This window comes from Oryza glaberrima, chromosome 5 (genome assembly GCF_000147395.1).
Source record: "Oryza glaberrima chromosome 5, OglaRS2, whole genome shotgun sequence".
Lineage (NCBI taxonomy): Eukaryota > Viridiplantae > Streptophyta > Magnoliopsida > Poales > Poaceae > Oryza > Oryza glaberrima.
This window is the reverse complement of record NC_068330.1, coordinates 148,230-168,804: the sequence shown is the minus strand read 5'-3', so window position 1 is coordinate 168,804 and position 20,575 is coordinate 148,230. Positions and strand designations below refer to the sequence as shown.

The 20,575-nt window shown below is 42.9% G+C and overlaps 3 protein-coding genes across 3 annotated transcripts; 2 read left to right on the top strand and 1 right to left on the bottom strand.

The window, feature by feature from the left end:
• Positions 1-180: 180 nt before the first annotated feature.
• LOC127775142 (formin-like protein 14) lies at positions 181-4,458 on the bottom strand. The gene is made up of 4 exons (XM_052301454.1): positions 2,891-4,458; positions 2,618-2,778; positions 1,589-1,833; positions 181-1,375 (listed from the first exon to the last, which is right to left on the bottom strand). Exons 1-4 carry the CDS (start codon positions 4,225-4,227, stop codon positions 632-634), a joined length of 2,487 nt encoding a protein of 828 aa, XP_052157414.1. The 5' UTR covers positions 4,228-4,458; the 3' UTR covers positions 181-631.
• Positions 4,459-12,288: 7,830 nt separating this feature from the next.
• Positions 12,289-16,057, top strand: LOC127773932 (uncharacterized). Its single transcript, XM_052300178.1, has 12 exons — positions 12,289-12,600; positions 13,120-13,196; positions 13,304-13,457; positions 13,988-14,058; positions 14,261-14,362; positions 14,475-14,564; positions 14,659-14,733; positions 14,844-14,876; positions 14,993-15,055; positions 15,190-15,246; positions 15,332-15,421; positions 15,519-16,057. Exons 1-12 carry the CDS (start codon positions 12,564-12,566, stop codon positions 15,768-15,770), a joined length of 1,101 nt encoding a protein of 366 aa, XP_052156138.1. The 5' UTR covers positions 12,289-12,563; the 3' UTR covers positions 15,771-16,057.
• Positions 16,058-16,494: 437 nt separating this feature from the next.
• LOC127773931 (uncharacterized) lies at positions 16,495-20,369 on the top strand. The gene is made up of 13 exons (XM_052300177.1): positions 16,495-16,684; positions 16,766-16,828; positions 16,913-17,086; positions 17,169-17,300; positions 17,451-17,590; positions 17,945-18,031; positions 18,414-18,539; positions 18,948-19,094; positions 19,173-19,235; positions 19,352-19,453; positions 19,558-19,728; positions 19,825-19,904; positions 20,073-20,369. The coding sequence occupies exons 1-13, from the start codon at positions 16,657-16,659 to the stop codon at positions 20,140-20,142; spliced, it is 1,383 nt and encodes a 460-aa protein (XP_052156137.1). The 5' UTR covers positions 16,495-16,656; the 3' UTR covers positions 20,143-20,369.
• The last annotated feature ends 206 nt before the right edge of the window (positions 20,370-20,575 follow it).

Below are 20,575 nucleotides of genomic sequence, written 5' to 3'. Positions count from 1 at the left end.
CTCTAAACTTCTCCATTTAGCATATTCCCTTCGTATCAGAATAAACAAATCTAATACTATATGAGTAATATTTGATTATTTTAGTACACTTTGGTCTAAAATATTCGATATTCGTGATAAGATTTTCAAATTTCAACCATAAAAAATCTCTAAATATTCAGTTTAAAGGTATACTTGGCACGGGTATTTATTATCAGAAAAATTGTAAAAGTTTAATCAGATTCTGTTCCAAACATTAAATATTTTTTTACCAGGATAGTCCATTTACATTTCCTATCATCAATATAGTTACCTACCTATAGAAAACTTCACCAATTAAACCATGTCTAATTTTGAGCTTATTCATCCCGCTAGAGATGAAGAACAAGAACCAATAAACCACCGCTAAGCATTATCATCAAAATAGACATACCCAAGGAATGATAAAATAGAAAAGATCCATACCATACCGGTATGCTTGCTACTAGTAGTACTTTATACAAGAAGATGGAGTACATTACATACATATAGTTATAGGTGCCATTGATTGTACGCTAGGAAACATAATCTCCATTCATATATGCTACAAAATTATTAGTAACAAAGAGATGAGATGACCGTAACATAACAAATATGCCAGCATTGCTGCAGCTCAAGGCGTTGTCATTCCCATTGGGGCAGCCATATTCCAGTCTCTACCCATCATCCAGCCGCTGCTCTTCATCTCCTCTCCAGCTTCTTTACAGATTCGGTCCAGCATGGCAAGGAACTCCCTCACACTGCCAAAAACTCTCGCCATGTGCCCTTCGTCGCCGCTGCTCAATTCACCATGGAAGTACTCAGTCACCTCCTTCACACAAGACAGGCAGATGCTCTCTTGCGCCTGGAGCTTCAGGATCTCCTCCTCTGCCTGCCTCAGGAACATGCTCATTGTGTTGTGGAACCGCCTCGCGCTGTCCGCTGAGGTCACCATGCTGTTTAGCCTCAACACGTCGTGGATCTTTCCAAGCCCTACGCCGAGCTCTGAAACATCTCTGCTGAGCTTCATCATATCGATGGATGAAGCTTTCTTGGTATTGCTCAGCTCAGCCGCAAGTTTTGACACAACCTGAAGACCATGTTTTCTGTATTCCACATCATACTGCTGAGTAGTATTTGCATTCGTTTTGCACACCGGACTGTAGCCTTCAGGTTTCACAATTTCATGGACAACAAATTGCAGGAGAGCAGCCTTGCCATCAGCTCCTTTCACATCAACGATCTTCAGCAGAGTGTTGGGTTCCATGGCATGTGAATTCGGAGATCCTGTATCGATACTCATCAAGTTGCCAAAGTTCAAAACAGCCTCAAGGACCTTGTGGAACAACCTGCTGTTTTTCAGCTCCTGGCAAGCTGCCTGTATGAAAAACGATAAGAAACCCTCAGAGATGAGTAATACTATAAACAAGGAAACAGTAAGTGAGGGTCTATTCCATTCACAGATTCAAATCATTTGTGTAAATATTGATATGCATAATACCCAATTGCATATGAAAGTTTTGTTTTGCTTCTTTCAACAAAGGGTGCAAAACAATTTGTACAAAATATTCAACCAAGGGCTCAACTATACCTCAAGAGTAGCATATGACATTCTGAGCTGATTGACCTCCAAATAGAAGTTGGCAACATAGAGCATAGCATCCATTCTCTTGAACGCAAATGGAACATCTAGCACTGCCTTTAGAAAAGCTTCCACAGGGCAAAGTTTGGTGGATAGATCATCTTTGAAATATTTCAGTTTAAGCTCTTCCTCATTGGTGAGGACCATTTGCATGAGCATTCGCAAGGCTTCAACTCCCAAACCATGTGCATTACCTATATCCAGCAAACACAAATTAAACCATGTCAACTCCCAAACGGCAGGAATTAACAGTGCAAACCGTACCCATATTGTATTAAGGCATAGCATGAAAAGTGAACAAATAATGTTATCAGGCTCAATAACTGATTAGCTATGATGTTTGTAACAACTTGAATGCAGATCTACGTTGCTGAATCAAAATACAGAAGCCCACCACAGGGAAACACATAGTCACCAAAAAAAGTCTATACCAATATGGCAATATTGGAAAAATGTGGCCAGTACTATATTGATACCAGAGGATGCAAAATACTGAAAACAAGTGTTTTTCCCCCTTTACACAAAGAGGAGGCAACTACAAAGAAGAGATCAGACGATCACAAGGGAACAAGGAAATTTCATGTGCACCTATGTCAAAAGGGCGGGTTGTGAAATAAACTATTTCAGTCAGCTAATCAGGCCATGTGGGACAATCACAGGGCAAGAAACAAGTTCAGCAGGTGGTTCAAACATGAAGTTAAAATGCAATAAACACTGAACCAAATTGTGCAATATAACTGGTGAAAAGGCAACCAAAGTTGAAAGGACAGAGGCACCATGCATCATCTATTCATCGTTGATGGTGGGCATAATAATGCATCGCAAATATGGCCAATGGTAACAGCCACCCATTCCAAAGGCCCCCACAATAGGTGAACACTAGTTTCATTCAGAAAGATGACAACTTTAGACAGCATAATTCAAAACCACAACATTGCGCGCCAAATCCAATTGCTAGGAAGAAGCAGCCACACATACCTTCCAAGATGGCTTCGCGCACTTGCTCCTTGGAAATACCCAATGCTCCCACCAGCATTCCAATGCCATGGCACCTCGGAGCGCCCAGTAAGCACACCTCCCTCGGCATCGCCGCCACCATGGAGTTGTTCAGATATAGGTGGATCATCTCATCCTTCATGCTGCAAATTAACAGGAAAAGCAACAGGAAGCCATCAAATCGAAATAATTCTTTTAAAAAAAGTTAGCAAGTTGAGATCAAAATTGAGTGGTTGCATTGGGGGTGCATCTTACTGCAAAGACCCGGGCTTTAGCTTATCCGAGTGCAAAGGCCGCGACTTGCGCATGCTCTTCTCGGACGGCGAGTGTTCCTCCTCCTCTTCCGAAGGAGGTGCTTGAGGCGGCATGGGGACGAAGGGGTTCCAGGCGTGCGCTGCCATTGGCTCCGGAGGCTGCGGCCTCCGCTTGGGGGGCGATGGATTGGGGGCTCGGGCACGCGGCTGCGGGATGGAGGGCGGGCGGAGATGGACAGGGCTGGAGCCGAGCGTGGGGGAGGAGGCCGACGGCGAGGAAGGGGATAGCGAGGAGGAGGAGGCCTCGGCGGCGGCGGGTGGCGCGGTGCTGGGGTCGGAGGCGGAGCTCCGGGATGCGAACTCGCCGGAAGGTGGGCCGACGCGTGGGAGCGGCGGGAGAGGGCGGAGCTCTGGCGATCCCGGACGGAGATGGGAGGTGGTCGGGGGCGGCTGTTGCGGCGGGGCGGCGAGGGTGCCGAGGTAGAGGAACTCGGTGCTGGGGTTGGAGGAGGAGGTGGGCATTGGCGGCGGCTTGAGGCGGCGTCCCTCCTCATCGCCGTCTCCGTCGTCATCGTGGTGGTGGTTGGTGGCTCCGGAACGGGATGAGGGCGAGCGAGCGTTTGGGTGGGAGTGGGAATGGTGGCGGTGGCGTAGGCGGCGGAAGAGGTGGAGGGAGAGGAGGGCGGAGAGGAGGAGGAGGCAGAGGGAAAGGAAGGAGAGGAGGAGGGCCTGGAGGACAGGGAAGCGGCGGGGTGGGCGCTGGGTGGGGTGGACGAGAGTGGAGATGTTGGCCGGGAAAGTGGGTAGGCCGCCGTCGCCGGATGGCTGCTGCTGCTGCTGCTGGGTAGGGGGTGGCGGGGCGGCGAAGTTGGGGAAGAAAGGGTAGTTGGTGAAGGGGTAGGCGTCGGGGGGAGAGGGGTTGGCGGAGGAGGGGAACTTGGGTGTGGGTGTGGGAGGTGGTGCTGGCGCCGGCGGCGGGGGAAGTGGCGGTGCGGGCGTTGGCGATATCGAAGCGGGTGGCGGTGGAGGAGTGGGGAGGAGAGGCGGTGGCGGTGGCGGGATGCGATGGTGGCGGCGAGGAGGCCGGGGCGCAGGGGGCGGAGGTGGAGGGGTGGGCGTGGTGACAGTGGGGGAGGGGAGAGGTGGAGGAGGAGAGTCGGGAGAGTGGAGCTGCTGCAAGGTGGTTTGGGTTGGGGAGGAGGAGCGGTGGTGGGTGTTGTTGTTGGGGACGGAGACGGCGCTGCAGTAGGGTGCAAGAAGAAGAAGCAGCAGCATGAGATTGAACAAGGAGAAGAAGAGGGGTGGGGAAGACGACGGCATTGCCATTGCCATCGCCATGGAGGTAGGTTTGCCGTTGCAAGTGCAAAAACAAAGGATGGGTTTTGGGGAGGTTTCTCTACTCCCTCCTCTCCTCACAGAGACTGTGCACAAGTGCAGTGATGATCCTGGCCCTGGCCGGTGTAGGGGGGCCAGCTAAGACGGTGGCAGGAACGGCAGCGGCAGCATCTTTGCTTGGTTATTGGATTCTTGGTAGTAGTGGTGATGTGGTGAGTGCTCCTCCTCCTCCTCCCTTCCTCTTGCTCTGCCTGCGCCTCCGTGTCTTGTTGTCTTGGGAATACAATTAAAGAGGTCTTCTTTCTCACTGGTGATGGATTATTACCAGTGGGAAATGCATTTTATTAGCCACTAGTAGTAGTAGCACCTCCACTTTTGAAAACTGGTGTCCTTTTCCTGTCAGTGTTGTCTCTCTTTAGTTTAAATAAAATGGACAAATGAAACCGAAAATGCAACCTGCTCTTTCTTCGGCTACAGCTTTATTTCTGAATGAGCACTACTACGGCTGTGTGCATCTAAACTTCACTACTTTTCTATCACATCAACATGTCATACACACAACTTTTCAGTCACATCATATCTAATTTCAACCAAAACCCAAACTTTAGATCCAACTAAACACAGCCTACATCTATTTTTTTTACAAAACTCTTACAAATAATAATATCAACCGTTTAACTTAAATATATAAAAATTATAGATAACCTGAATGTATTTACAGCGTGACATATAAATGGCCCAAGAATAATTTATATTAAAACTAATCTCCTAATATAATAGATTTGCTGTAAGATTGTTTTCGACATGTTAGCTTCTCCACAGTAGCATAAAAGACGGAGCGAACCAATAACTAGGGCCTGTTTGGTACAGCTCTAATTCCTAAATATAACTCCAGGAGTTAAGTCTGGAGTGGAATTGTGGAGCTGTCAAAACCCAGCTCCACAGCTCTAATACGTTTTGTGAGAGAGCTCTACTCCCAGTTTTGGTGGAGCTGAAATTGTTTGGTTGAGCTCGAGCTCCAGGAGGGGTGGAGCTGGAGCTGGAGCTGGAGCTGTGCCAAACAAGCCCCTACTCTCATTATCTTGTGGCCTGGTGCATTGGCAAGCCATCCTTGATCGTATCCGTTGTGGTTAGGAAAGCTGGTGTTGCCACTCGACATGGAAGAGGAGGTCAAGCTTGTATCGTTGCATACCTAGGGCTGGGACTATCATCGCTAAGAGCATCAACACCAACAATAGTTGTGGATGCCATATACCTTAGGTGGTATCACTGACGTCCCGTGTCTCAGTGCGGACTCTCTAGCTGAAAACTTAGTTATGGTTTTTAGGATATTTAGAATAGTGACGATGATACTCTAGATGCTATGATATTTTTTGAGATGTCGTATTGTAGGTTTCATGTTAATGGGTGTTCTGGATAACTTCTGTCTTCGACAGATCGGCTTCGATGGCTATGGCCCGGCTCAGTTACTCTCTAACATCAATTTTTGTTTTGGTTTGATGCCTGTTCTCGACAATGATGTGTGTGGAATTCGATCGACGCAACGATCAAAGTTGATTTTAGACATTCTGATTTTTCAATATGAGAAAAACACAAAGACTACATACAACTTATAAAGCATTGAGAAGAAAATAATAGTTATGCGTATTGTTGTCAACTATAGATAGTAAGTCACTATCTTTAAGGTATTATAAGTTGTTTTATTGGTTTTAATCAAGCAGTGATTTAAAAAAACCTAAGTCTACTGTAAACTGTAACTAAATGGTGGTAGAACATATATGGCCTCATCAGATGGCCAGATGCTTTGGCTGATCAGCCATTTAAGCAAAATAAGCTAACCAATATACATTGAAATTTAGCTGAATTAGAGGCAGTTTTGCCTGATCAGCCAAAACATTTGGCCATCCGATGAGGACCATATTATACACCTATTATAACACAAATCAAACACAATATCGTTTTGTCTAAGAAAAACCATATTAATGTATACTCTCATAGTAGGGTATGAGTATTGGAAATATCAAAATCACTTACCTATTCATTCATTTTAAAATATAAAAAAATTTTAGTTAGATATGATGCATATTAGTTGCGAATGTGGAAAATAAAGAGTATGTAATAAGTAGTGGTGTGTATCAGGTGGTGTTTGGGAAGTAGGGACTAACACACAAAAGCATAATTCCCTCCTTCCCAAACACCACCTCAGTGTAGTATGCATGTAATATGGGAGGGAAATTTGGTTTGGAACTTAAATATAATATAAGCTCTCTATCATAGATAAAAAAAATATTCCTTTCAAATATGGCACTGTTTAGTTTCAGGGGTAAAATTTTTTGGCGTGTTACATCGTATATACGAACATACATTTGAACATTTGAAGTATTAAACGCAGTCTAATAACAAAACAAATTACAGATTCTGCCTGTAAACTGCGAGACGAATTTATTATTAAGTCTAATTAATCTGTTATTAGCAAATGTTTGCTGTAGCACCACATTGTTAAATCATGGTGCATTTAGGTTTAAAAGATTCGTCTTGCAATTTACATGTGGTCTATGAAATTAGTTTTTTTTTCTATATTTAATACTTCATGCATATGTCCAAATATTCGATGTGACAGGGTGAAAAATTTTTGTTGGGGACTAAACAGGGCCTGTATAGGAGTACTCCCTCCGTCCCATAAAAATCCAACCTAGTATTGGATGTGACATATCCTAGTACTATGAATCTGGACATACATTTGTCCAGATTCATTGTACTAGAATGTGTCACATCCAATCCTAGATTCGTTTTTTTGATAGAGGGAGTACTCCCTTCATCCTCTAATATAAGGGATTTTGATATTTTATTTGTACTGTTTGACCACTTATCTTATTTGAAAAAGTTGTGTAGATATAAAAAACAAAAAGTTGTGCTTAAAGTACTTTGGATAATAAAGTAAGTCACAAATAAAATAAATAATAATTCTATTTTTTTTAATAAGATGAATGATTAAACAATTCAAGTGAAATGTTAAAATTTGTTATATTAGAGGACAGATGGACTACTCCCTCCGTCAAAAAAAGATAAACCATGGGTTTCCGTGTCCAACTTTGACTGTCCGTCTTATATGAAATTTTTTTATAATTCGTATTTTCATTGTTGTTAGAAAATAAAACATGATTAATATTTTATGCGTGACTTATCTTTTTAATTTTTTTCATATTTTTTTTAAATAAGACGAACGGTCAAATGTTGGACACGAAAAGTAGGGTTTTTTTTTTTTTTTTGACGGAGGGAGTAGTTACGAAGGGGGCACAGGGAAATCATCAAAAGGGGGAAATTGCACTCGTAGCTCTGTAAGGGCTGGATCACGAGCTGCATAGGAATGTGGTGGTACTAGTGCAAAAGCAGGGATGGTAGTGGGGTGCAACGTGCACGGCTGCACGCACCAAAAAAATGTGTACGCACATCACCTCACCAGCGTACTGTATGGAGTACAGTAACAGCACGCAAGCACACGCACACGGAGACACGAGTCGCAGAGATAGGCTTTTGGCGGGAAGCGGGCCTCTGCCATTCCCTCCCGCCATCTTCTACATCCTGCTCTCCTGTGGCCTTCTCCTTCCTCCATCGCCATGGTTGGACTGGATCACTGGAAATTGGATGCTAAAGCTTTGTTTGCTTCCAACGACATGCATCCAAAAGAAAGGGCGCCTGCTTCCCGGCCTCTTGTTCTGCTTGCTTGCCTGCCACTGTGCCACTGCCGACCAATCTCCTCTCTTCTTTTCTTGTGATATATTCCTATATAAAGTGTTACTTTTTGTTCGATTTGTCAATGAACTATATATTGTGTGATTATTACTGCTCTCCATTACTAATATTCAAACAAGAGGAGAAAATTAATGTTCAACAAACTCGTCACAAATTAAGTTTGTTATGTTTGTCCGCCCCTCTGCCTGTCGGGATGGGATGCATATGGATGGAGTATGAACAAACCTGATCTGAAGTAGTATAGTTGGCAAAGTCGGTGAGATTTGAGACAAGGGTCAACAAAGTACTTGAGGTCGTTGCATGCGTTGATGAGTCGTATTAACGATCACTTCTTCTCTTTATTTATTGATGAAGCCTGTTATCTTTTGCAGGAAGCCGGTCGGTTATCCGCCGCCGAGGATGAAGAGCTGTTGAGGAGGCTGCGACTGCTGCACTGGAAAAAAGATGGACGACGACGACCATGACCACCACGGCAACGGCAACACCCTCTTCTCCTTGGCCTTGGCGCGCTCCTGCGGTGAAGTTCATCTCATCGGGCCGGCTTGCAGTTTAGCCCAGCCCAGCAAGGCCCATTGGCCCACTGGGAGTGGGAGGAACAGGACGGGGGGGAAACCGAGCTCCTCATCCTCGAAGACGAAGACCTCTCTCTCTCTCTCTCATACGCCTGGCGCCGCCTTCCTCCACCCCACTCTCTCCTCCTCCGCCGCCGCATCCTCACCAACCCCCAACAGCCTTCCCTCCCTCCTCGCCAAAGGTAAAAAAAAAACTTAGCCGGATCTCTCATCTGGAGACTTGCTCATCCTTATCTATCTTTTGGGGATTTCTTCATCTCATTCTCATGCATGGTGTAGGCCAAAGTTTATTGCGATGGATCTGATGTTTGCTTACATCCTTTCCTAGTCAATTTCCTACTCTGCCTAGGAGTATATTAGAGCGAGGGAGTCTTTTTACAAACCAACTCTGAATCTGAACAAAAAAAAAAAAACCAATACAGAGACCTGTCTGTGCCGATAATATGAAAATCTTTGCTTTCTACACAATTACTGCCTTTGGTTTTTGGGTACCACTATAAATCCAGTATAAAAGGAGCTCTGAGATATTTATGATTTTAGTGTACTAACATCATCAGTAGCTGAAACAGGTGATGATGAGTTTCTACGCTCTAATACTAAGGCCCTTCACTCTGAATATGATAGCTTATTTTTTATTTTAGGGAGATCAAATACTCTCCCTAAACAGTAAACACCCGAAATTACTAGTCTAGCCAAACTCCAACCATCAAAGCTAGTTTAAATCTCTAATCTTTCTTTGGTCTAAAATTATTAATCTCTCAAAATTTACTGCTGTGAGGTAAGTCTTTTCCTTTTCCATGTCCAAATCAATCTAGGCTATGTTCTGGTATGGTTCAATCCCCTCCCCACTGCTAAGTAAGCTAATGTTATGCTCTCGAACTTGCCATTGCCAGCTGCACTTGTAGCAGATGGGTTCTGTCCAGGATTGATATTCTAGCACTGACTAGCTCGAGTGTTTTCTAGTATAATCGGAACTTGTATTACAAATTCCCACTTTTAGTTATACTGTGATTTAAAGACAAACACTAGTTTAGGTGGTGTTTGGATCCAGGGACCTAACTTTAGTCTCTGTATTTAGACACTAATTTAAAGTATTAAATATAGACTACTTACAAAACTAATTACATAAATGAATGCTAATTTGCGAGACAAATTTTTTAAGCCTAATTAATTCATAATTAGAGAATGTTTACTGTAGCATCACATAGGCTAATTATGGATTAATTAGGCTCAATAGATTCGTCTCGTGACTTAGTTCAAGATTATGGATGGGTTTTATTAATAGTCTACGTTTAATGTTTATAATTAGTGTCCAAACATCCGATGTGATAGGGACTTAAAAGTTTTAGTCCCATCTGAACAGGGTCTTAGTCTTGAGGCTACATCAGCAAACCATATCTATCTTCAGTTTAAATTCATATATCCCATAAAGCTCTGTGCCTTGGCTAAGGTCAACTGGCATCAGTGTGGCACCACTTCTTCCTGTTTCTGTAACATTCTCTTCTTCAGTTTCTGCAACAACCGGTGCAAACTAAAGATGGCGGGATTCGGCAGCCTGGCACCCAAGACCAAGAACTTTGTGGTGGCTGGAGGACTGTCTGCTTTCGTCCTCGGCGTGTATTACTACACCATGAGAGCGGTGGGAGGCACAGATGAGCTGCAGGTCGCCATTGATAAGTTTGAAGACATGAAGAAAAAGGATGCTGGGAACTCATCCACCGCGGGATCCTAAGAACAGGGTTTAGAATTGGCTCCATGTCCGCCTCTATACTGAACTGATGACACTTGGTTTTGATCCTAAGAACATGGTTTAGAATTGGCTCCATGTCCGCCTCTAGCCCTCTATACTGAACCGATGACACTTGGTTTTGTACAATAATGGCTCGATACTAGGTTGTGCTTATGCTTTGATGATAGGCTGGAATAATTTTTGACTGAATGATGGCTGCAGAGTTGGATTGCAGTTTTAATTTTCTGAAAGTTCATATAACAGTATGATGACCTGTGTAACTTGAAGGTTTCTATTTGTCTGTGGGTATGCAAAAGACAACAAAAGTGTAGCAATGTTATGGGACTATTATCACGTTAGATTCCCCCTCTTGTATGATGTATCAATCACCTTTTTATTGAGTAGCCCAACGACATATAGCAGTTCACATGTTCACATTTATTTCTTAAAGAGTGAAATAATATATTTGTAACCGGACACAAAAGAATGGGTTGTTTGGTTCATGTGCTATGAGAGGACAAGCGTATACTAATATCCTCTTCTGGAAGGAGGAAGAAGAAGATGACAAGGTCCTTTCTTCTCCTCCAAGAAGCTGTAGTATTATTCAGGTTTAAGGTACTGATCTAATCAAGACAATCTATCATCAAATTGAGCTTTGATCTGGTATTGCCGATGCCATATTATTATTCCCAGGACTTTGTAGTTTGACCTACAATATGCTTTACAATAATCCAATGTACTACTCCATTTAAAAAAAAAACCCTAATATAGTATTCAGATTCATGGTACTCTAGTACTATATTTGTTTTCCTTTAGAATGAAGGGAGTATTATTATTTGCCCTTATCAAATTACCAACATGCCTCTAAACTTATCCTAAGGCCTTCTTCGGTTAATCCCATCGGGATTAAGGTGCGGAATTAATCTACTCAATCCCTTCTAATCCCTCTCTCGTGCGGAATAATAGAACAGTCTAGAGTGAGTAACCTAAGGTGCTTGGACATGAATAAAAGGATAGTAAAAAAAAACTATCAACTATGAAAATAACACACGTGATCTTTTCTGCTTATTCAACATATTATTGACGTGGATTATTTGCTCTATACTTCTAAAATTACGGGCTCAAACAATGTTCTTATAGTATAAGGCCATGTTTAGTTCCCACGAAAAACTTTTCACCCTATCACATCAAATGTTTGGACATATGTATGGAGTATTAAATATAGAAAAAAAAATAATTACACAGATTACGTATAAAATGCGAGATGAATCTTTAAAGCCTAATTGGACCATGATTTGACAAATATGGTGCTACAGTAAACATTTGCTAATGATAGATTAATTAGGCTTAATAAATTCGTCTCGCAGTTTACAGGCGGAATATGTAATTTATTTTATTATTAGACTACGTTTAATACTTCAAATATGTGTCCATATATCTGATGTGACACGCTAAAAATTTTCACCCCCTTGAACTACACAGTGCCTTATACTATATTCCCCTACATTTCTCCCTCACACACACACGTGAGTAGTTGATTCGACCCTTTTTTTCTTGTGATGCGTATTCGTTGCTGACCATATATATCATGTAAGTCAGGCTCTTCTAGTGTGGCTACGAGCTGAGTCCGACTTGAGTTTATTCTTGGGCTATTCCTCGACTCTAGGTTGGGTGAGAGACTTGTTTGTCACGAGATGGAAGTAGCACTAATTTTTGGCTAAGAACAAGTTTGAGTTGGACTTATCACGCAATCACACTAGATGAGCACGATCTAGCTTGGGAATGAGCAATTTTCAAAGCGACAGTGTTGGGTAGGTTGGTTTTTGCAATATAAATAGGTTTCGAGGTAGAATATCAAAACAAGGATGATTAAAGTTGAGGCAGTTTATGCAATTTTGTGATAAAAAGGAACATGGGACGGATTAAAAAAACGTAGTGGCAATGTCGTAAAAAAAATAGGATTAGAGGGGAGCGTGGGAAAAAGAAAACGGGTAATATACTGTCTAACTTCAACAGGTGACCGTCTCAGATTGAGATCTCCCCTTGGCCTCCCTGCCCCGTTAATAATTACAGTATTCTATTCTCTCTCTAGCAAACAAGTAGGAGTAATTTTCCTCTTTCTTTATTCTACTAGTCTAGGGAAAAAAAAAAAGTAGTCGATCGATCGATCGAGAGGTTTAATCTGTCCTCCCTCTCGCCGGTCGCCGCCCTCGTCCCCGCCGCCGCCGCCGCCGTTAGATTGAAGCAGAGCTACAGGCAGGAGGGGCTTCTCCTCGCGCGCCGCCATGGTGCTTGGCAACGTCGCCATCCTCGTCGGCTCCGGTGAGTCACTTTCCGCCGTCTGCTCCCTCCTGAGGTCCACCCGCAGCCCTAGCTAGCTTCTCGTCGCCCAGCCCAGCCGGTTGACTTTCGACTTGGAGATTGATAGATAGATAGGAGTAGATGCCACTTGCAACCATAGCGCAGTCATAGATAGATTACCAAACCAATCCCTCCCACTTCTAGGGAATACCACTACCAAATCCCAACTTATTTGCTCATCTTGTACGGAGTATTTTGCTTTACCAGATTCCAATACATAGATTGATCTAGCCTTTTAGGGCCGGGGCCGGGGTTTGTTTAGTTCAACTAAGCTTTCGCTTCAAACCAGAGGGGAACTTATTACCTGGGTATCCCACTGCTACATGAAACACCACTGTCAAATCCCCCCCAACTTAGTGGCTTCCCCAGTACATAGGCTGATCCTGCCTTTCTTTTTATCTTAAGTATAATTACGCCTTCACTAAATAACTATACTAGTTTTACTCGGTACCAATGTTTATGTTGTTTGCTTGCCTGCAGGAATTCTTGGATCAGTTCTTGTAGGTGGTGATGCCAAACTCCCTAGTGCCGGGGAGGTACTTTCTGGTGCTGCCAAGGTATTGTATTATTGCCCCTCCATGTCCTAACTATCAACCCAGAATACTACTGCTATATTGATTATATATCTTATAACTCACCGTCACATGATTCCTTTCCCCCCTAGTTTGTCAAGAAGCATGGAAACGAAGGGAAAGATACATCGTCTAACACCGATACACACACCGCTCAGCTATTATCTCAGGTCAACCATCTCAGACAGGAGATACAATCTCTAGGCTCAAGGCCTGTTACAGTTGTCACCAATGCTGCTAGATCAGGTAAGTTCCTGCTGACTAGTTACTATGTTTTAGTTACAGACTTATGCATGGGGCACAGATCATACAAACATAAATTTCACATGACACTAGACTTTGTGTATGCCCCGATGTCGACATCTCTTGCTAAGAATTAATGCGATTTTAGAGTGTTAGATATTTCTATTACCTTTCGATTTTTTTTTCAGACTTGGTCTGTTGTTTTTATATCTACATGTTCGACAGAGCTACAATTGCGTTGTCTGTTCATATACAGAGTATACCATTTTGCGATTCAGTTCACATGTTCTTTTCTTTTTCTTTCCTTATTATTATTTGTCATGGTCTTGGCTATGCACTACTGATTATCATTATGTTATTCGCTGCATTATAAAGGTTCTTGGACACGTGAAAGTTTTTATAGTTGCTAATAAACTTTCATCATGCTCTTTTGCCTTTAAACATACACAATTACATATGTTTGCCCCTCTAGGTTACACACATTCTTTCTCAAATGTCCTTGAACGACATTCATGTAAATCCTTCTTCTGTAGGACCTGGTACATTTACTATAACAGCAGTGGTTGTTGCTGGGGCTGTTGGCTACGCCTACATTAAGTGGAAGGTAATGTTTGATTCTTTCACCTCAATGGAAGTACAGAATGAGGAGGACATAATCTTTGATTATTCTAGTTGCTATCTTGATGTTTATTGTTCTGTCCGTCATTCTAGATCATGGACGCAAGTGCATATTATTACAATCCTATCTTCTTGCCATTTCTTGTTTCACTGTTCTAGCTAGTTTCTAAAGTTACATAGATTTGCAGGGCTGGAAACTTTCTGATTTGATGTTTGTCACGAAGCGTGGCTTATCTGATGCTTGCAATGTAGTTGGCAGCCAATTGGACAAGGTTTCAGATGATGTCACTGTAAGTTTTTAACTTCTTTCAGCAACGCTGAACTCAAATGTGTTACTTGTGATTCCATGTTTTCATTGTTCCAACCAAAACATCTTACTGGCCTTTGATTTTCACTATTCAGTCTGCAAGGAAACATCTCACTGGAAGGATTGATCGTGTGGATATCAGTTTAGATGAAACACAAGAAATTATTGAAGGGACAAGGGATGAGGTTGGAACTGTTTTTCCTTTTATTTTTTGTGTTTACTTTTATAGTTTTTGATGCATTTTCGGCGACCTAATGGCATTTCATGACTGACTTGTAGGTCACAGTCATCCATGGGGATCTGAGTGCTTTCCAAGAGGATTTACAATCAGTTAACCTTGTAGTTCGGAGTCTGGTATGTGCCTCGTACCGGAACAGATTCTACCTTATTTACTGAATATCCAGATTTCTACCTTATTTACTGAATATTACTCGTGTACATTTTTTGTATCTTGTATCATGCAGGAATCAAAGCTTGTGAGTCTGGAATACACCCAGGTGAGTAGAAAGCTCATGTTTTTTTTTTAGGAAAAGTAGAAGCTCATGTTACCAGTACATATTACCAACAAACTCATCGACATGCTCCTAATGCTATCTTCTTGAAATCATTTTAGGATCATACGGCTAATGGAATATCTGACTTGGTTGAGTTCACCCAGAAAGCCACTATTCGCCAGGCAAGTTTGAATGGTCTAGTGATTCCTTAATGCCATGCTTCTTCTATGCTTTATTTAACAAAACCAGTTGCACCTCAACTATAAGCATATTCTTTTCCTATATGCTTATTCTGAAGAGATGTTTTGATTTTCAGGTCCCAGCAGCATCCGTTCCTCCAGCTATTGGATCTTCAGAGCGAGTTGTTAGGAGGGTAAAGGCTTGCACTTTTCCCAGCTTTGTCATGGTCGGAACATGCCCCAGTTTGTTGACTTGGGTTCATGTGTTTCTGGTTGCAGGTTTCTTCGTTGCCTCAATCTACTGCTCTTCCAGCTCTGCCGACAACCACACCTGCAGCTGAACCATCACCTAGGGCAGAGGTGCCACAGGTGTGGTTTCAGTTTGACGTTGCACTTTGTTGCATGCAATTTCAGTTTCCTCTTGCGCTTTCCATGATTGAAACGAGCTATTGCTGGACTTTTGCAGGAGGAACAGTGGGGTTTTGTGAGCAAAACATCATCTAGTAGGGAAGGATTAGGGCGTTTGCAGCAGCAGCGGAGTGTTGTGACCAGAACGTCGTCTATGAGGGAAGGACCTCCTGAATCTTCAAATGGAGCCTCATCCTCAACTGGAGCAAGCACAGGAAGGAACACAAGCACAGGAACAAACACAAGCACGGGCAGATTTGGTGGGCTTAGGCTGCCTGGACTTGGGTTTCTTGCAAGTTCGACGAGTTAGTTGGTGAGGTGTTTTTATTTAAGTTAAAAGATGGTGCTGCCAGGAGCTCTCCATTGCTTTGCTTGTAGTTTTAGGTTGTACAGTAGGAGAGAAGAGATAACAGTAGCAGTGATGTGATGGAACAACACATATACGTGCGGGGCTGGGCTCGTTTGTTCTTGAGGAAGCCAAATTTTTGTAGAAAAAAGAGGAAAACATGTGCACCTATGTGTATATCTATCTATAGCCATGAATGCATCATCCAGGGCAACACCTTGGTCTTTCATGTCGAGATTTTTAACTTAAAATGCCAAGAGTACTAGTACTTGGTTAATTAATTTTATGAAGACGAGTCAACTGGTTGGTTGCCTTTGTTACTAGTATCTTGTATGACATATGCCGATATTTCATCCAGCTTAGGGCCATGATTCGTTTCAGACTTCTGTTACTGTATATATGTCATATGATATATGATTTGCTTGGAATTTCTGTTAAGATCCCGCTACTGTATCTCGTATGATATACAGTATATGATTCGTTTGGTATGTCTGTTAAGATGTGCTACTGTATCTTGTATGTGACATGCTGATATTTGGTACTCCAGTAGAGATCTTATAACAGGAAAAAAATGTGAAAGAAAACAAACTTACAAAACAGCAGCCGCCTGATATGATCTGATGAGAAAGAGAAGGAAGAAAAAGAAAGCCGAAGATATGGGCCGTGTTTATATGGGCCCAAGCCCTAAGAGGAGAGTCTAGGCGACGGGACGGGAGGCTTCCTCCTCCTCCTCCTACTCGAGACTCGACGCCGCCACCTCCACCTCCCGTCTCGTCTCCAGAAGCTTCTGGAACACCCTTCCGGCTTCAATTCCCCCCTGCTCGGGTCGGGTAGCTCCCTTCCATCATCCATGGCCGACGCCCCCGCCGCCCTCTCAGGTACAGTACCATCTTCCAACTCAACTGTTGACCTAGTACTAGTACTGAGGTCTGAGGTCGCTTCGAATTCATTGGCTGCAGCTCGGAGCAAGGTGCAAGCTTTCCTCGAAGCGGCGCGTGCCGGTGATCTCGACTCCCTCAAGAGTAGCTGCCCCCATGCCTTCCCTCTCTCTCTCCTTTGCTTTCCTTGCGTTTCTTCTCATCTCCTCTCCTCATGCGCCATTGCAGAGCTCGCTGCGGCGCTCGACGAGGAGGGCAAGGGCGTCGCCGCCGTCGCTGCTGCCGTCAAGGACGCCAACAAGCGCACCGCCCTGCACTTCGCCGCCCGCGAGGGCCGCACCCACGTCTGTCACTTCCTCATCTCCGACCTCGCCCTCCCCGTCGACCCCAAGGACGACGATGGTACTACTAACTATCACTATCTCTTACTCTCATCTGATTTCTTCACAATCTCTCATCCATCAGTTTACATCCACTCCACCAGGTGAAACTCCACTCATCCATGCTACGCGCCAAGCCCATCTCCAAACTGTAACCTATCTGCTTCACCATGGAGCAGATCCTTCCGTTGCTTCTTCCCTCGGAGCCACGCCATTGCACCATGCTGCCGGCATAGGTAAAATTCATCATCTATTTGCCATTTCACTTCATTCTTTCCATGGATTGATGGTCTATACTCTTTTCTTTTTTCTCCCATTTTGATTGTGCCAACGCCTCTATAAATGCGTCCAACACCACTCTCCTTTTTTTTTGTTTGCATCTGCAGGGAACCTGGACCTTATGAAACTATTTCTCTCCAAGGGGGTTGATGTTGAATCAGAAAGCGATGCCGGCACACCCCTCATATGGGCTGCTGGTCATGGACAGCAAGAGGCAGTCAAACTTTTGCTTCAACACGATGCTAAGGTTGCTCCTCCATAAATCCACTATCTCCTATCTCACTTCATACCTCACTGATTTAACGAACCTGAGCTTCTAGTCATTCTGTTCAGAAATCTTCATTATGCTGAAATTTTAATATGTCGCCTTTTAATATTGTCAAATACTAGTAGCAACTGACACTTTAACAGTAACCACCAAGGGTTCTCAAGCTTGCTATTGTTAAGAAGATGCTATCTTTTGGTTCTAATAGCATCCGTATCTATTATGTTTCTTTGAATTGGACAGGCTTCTCTTTGTTTAGCACTCAACCACCTTTCAATCAGCCGTTCATGTGGCCTTTCCTTAACTTTTTTACTGAAGCTAGTTATTGCTTGGCAGCCAAATACTGAAAACGATGATGGTATTACGCCTTTGTTGTCTGCTGTTGCAGCGGGTTCCCTCCCATGCTTGGATATTCTAATTCAGGTACACAAATCTAATTTCAAGAGTAAAATACCAAAATCTGTTGCTTTTACTTTAGGATATTATCCACTTCGATGCCATTCATTGGTCATATGGTTTCTGTATGCTATATTTCCTTGTTTAATAATCTGGCTTGTGCAATGGGGGTTCAGACAAGCTCATTTTTCGTGTTATTGATTAGATTGCTGCATGGCAAATCATAGTATGTCACATTCTTATATGTGTGCTACCTATATCAAAAGATTTTGATAAGAGGATCAAAGTGTCTGTTCTTACTTTTGTCATATGCTGTTTCTGTTCTTGGTTTTGTTTGATCCTCTGTTGCTTCTACACCCCTTACATCTATGATTCGTATAAAAAACCGATCATATAATCTGCTACACAGGCAGGTGCAGATCCGAATATCAGAGCTGGTGGAGCAACCCCATTACATATTGCTGCAGATGGTGGAAACATGGAAATAATAAATTGTTTACTTAAAGCTGGAAGTGACCCCAATGCATGTGATGATGTAAGTTGTACATTAATCAGAATTCCAGTGTATCATTAAATATTTAAATGTCAATAGCCAGGTTCATGTGCATTGATTGGTCAAAATGATTCGTAAGAGGGTGTCAAGCGTTTTCTGTTTGTTCCACACCATGTATGATAATGAATATCCCTTTCTTGGTCAGCATGTGTTACTCTGAAAATTTCCACCGTTTCATTATGCAGTGAATAACTATTGTAACCCTGTAGTGTATTGTTTAGCTGGATTGGCAACTGCTTTTGCAATTCCACCATCTGTCCTTTCTTGCATTATTATTGAGCAAACAGCACTCGGCTGCATAATTTCACTGAAGGACATGACTGTTGATTTTGGTGTAGCAGTAGAGCTAAGTAATGCTAATGGTTGAATAACTATTATATTCTTCTACAGGATGGACTAAAGCCAATACAGGTTGCTGCTTTGAGGAATAACCGTGAAGTTGTGGAACTTCTTTTACCTTTGACATCACCAATTCCAGGTGTTTTGAGTTGGAGTATTGATGGAATTATAGAAAACACTAAATCAGTCGAGGAAAAGGTGCAACTTCAATCTTCTCATGATCTATTACTAGTTGCAAGTTCTTTGTCGATCCCAATGGTTGAATAAATTTTGCAGGCACAGGTAAAGGAAGCTACAACTCAGAAAGCAGACAGATTACAAATACCACAACTTGTTGAGGTGCATTGCAATTTACTTTTATAGTTTTATTCATCTTCAAGGCTCCAACTATTTAATAACTGTAAGACTCAAGATCTAACTATTGCTGCAAATGGTGCTTTCCTGACACTGTACAGGTGTCATCTGAGGCAAAAGAGAGATCATTGGAGGCAAAATCGAGAGGTGATGATGCCTTCAGAAATAAAGACTACCTAGTAGCAGTAGATGCCTACACACAGGTAAGAACCAAACCGCAAGACAGCGTGTATTTTTAGAAAAAGCGCATAAGTTTATCATATGAACCCAAATTCAAAGAGTAGAATGGAATGGAACTGCATTTCAGGCTATTGAGTTGAATCCAAACGACGCCACGTTGCATTCAAACAGAAGCCTTTGCTGGCTACGGGCAGGGCAAGCTGAACGTGCTCTGGAGGATGCAAGAGCATGTCGAGCGCTGAGGCCAGACTGGGCGAAAGCTTGCTACAGGGAAGGCGCGGCACTGCGCCTGCTGCAGGTCTGTTGATTTCAGTGATAAGTTTGGGAACTGATAGGCAGTTGTGATTACCTACCTATATATTTGTTGCTGAAGTTGTTGCGGTGATACCAACAGAGGTTCGAAGAAGCCGCGAATGCCTTCTATGAGGGGGTGCAGCTTGAGCCAGAGAACGGCGAGCTTGTGAGCGCGTTCAGGTAGTAAAGCCTTCCTCTGTGAGCAAAGAAAAGCAATGAATTCCTCCGTTGTTTAGCAATTAACATAGACATATATAGGGTGTCGTTATGATTGGTTTGGAACTCATGTGTGTATGTGTTTGTTATTCCATGCGACAAGTGAAGTTGATTACTTAAACTGATTGACAGGGAGGCGGTTGAAGCCGGGAGGAAATTCCATGGGACGGACAAGAAGCAAAAGGCAGATGCATCAACGTGATGTGTTTTTGGAATGGCTTAGACCTATACAAGGAGGAATCACTGAATCTGTACCACTAGATTAGTATTAGTTTGGCTTGGCCAAGAAACGGAGCAGCTGAAATCTGAACACCTCTTTTGATGTTGCTACAAATTTATTATATTAGTATCAATTACTATCAGATTGAATTCTGTTTGTGTCGTGGCTGGTTCTAGATTCGAGTGGCTAAACTGTACCCATGTTCTTCAGCATTTCTTTAATCTACGGTATTGAGAAATTCATATCTTCCTCATCATAGGATGATTGATTACCTAAGGAGCTCCCTCGTCCCTCTGAACTCTTGGCATGTCAAGAGACAATGGAATGGATGGCATCACGCATGGCATTAATCAAAGAAAATATCATGAGTGAATACACAGTACTATGACGACGATAAGGTTTGGGGGGGAAATGT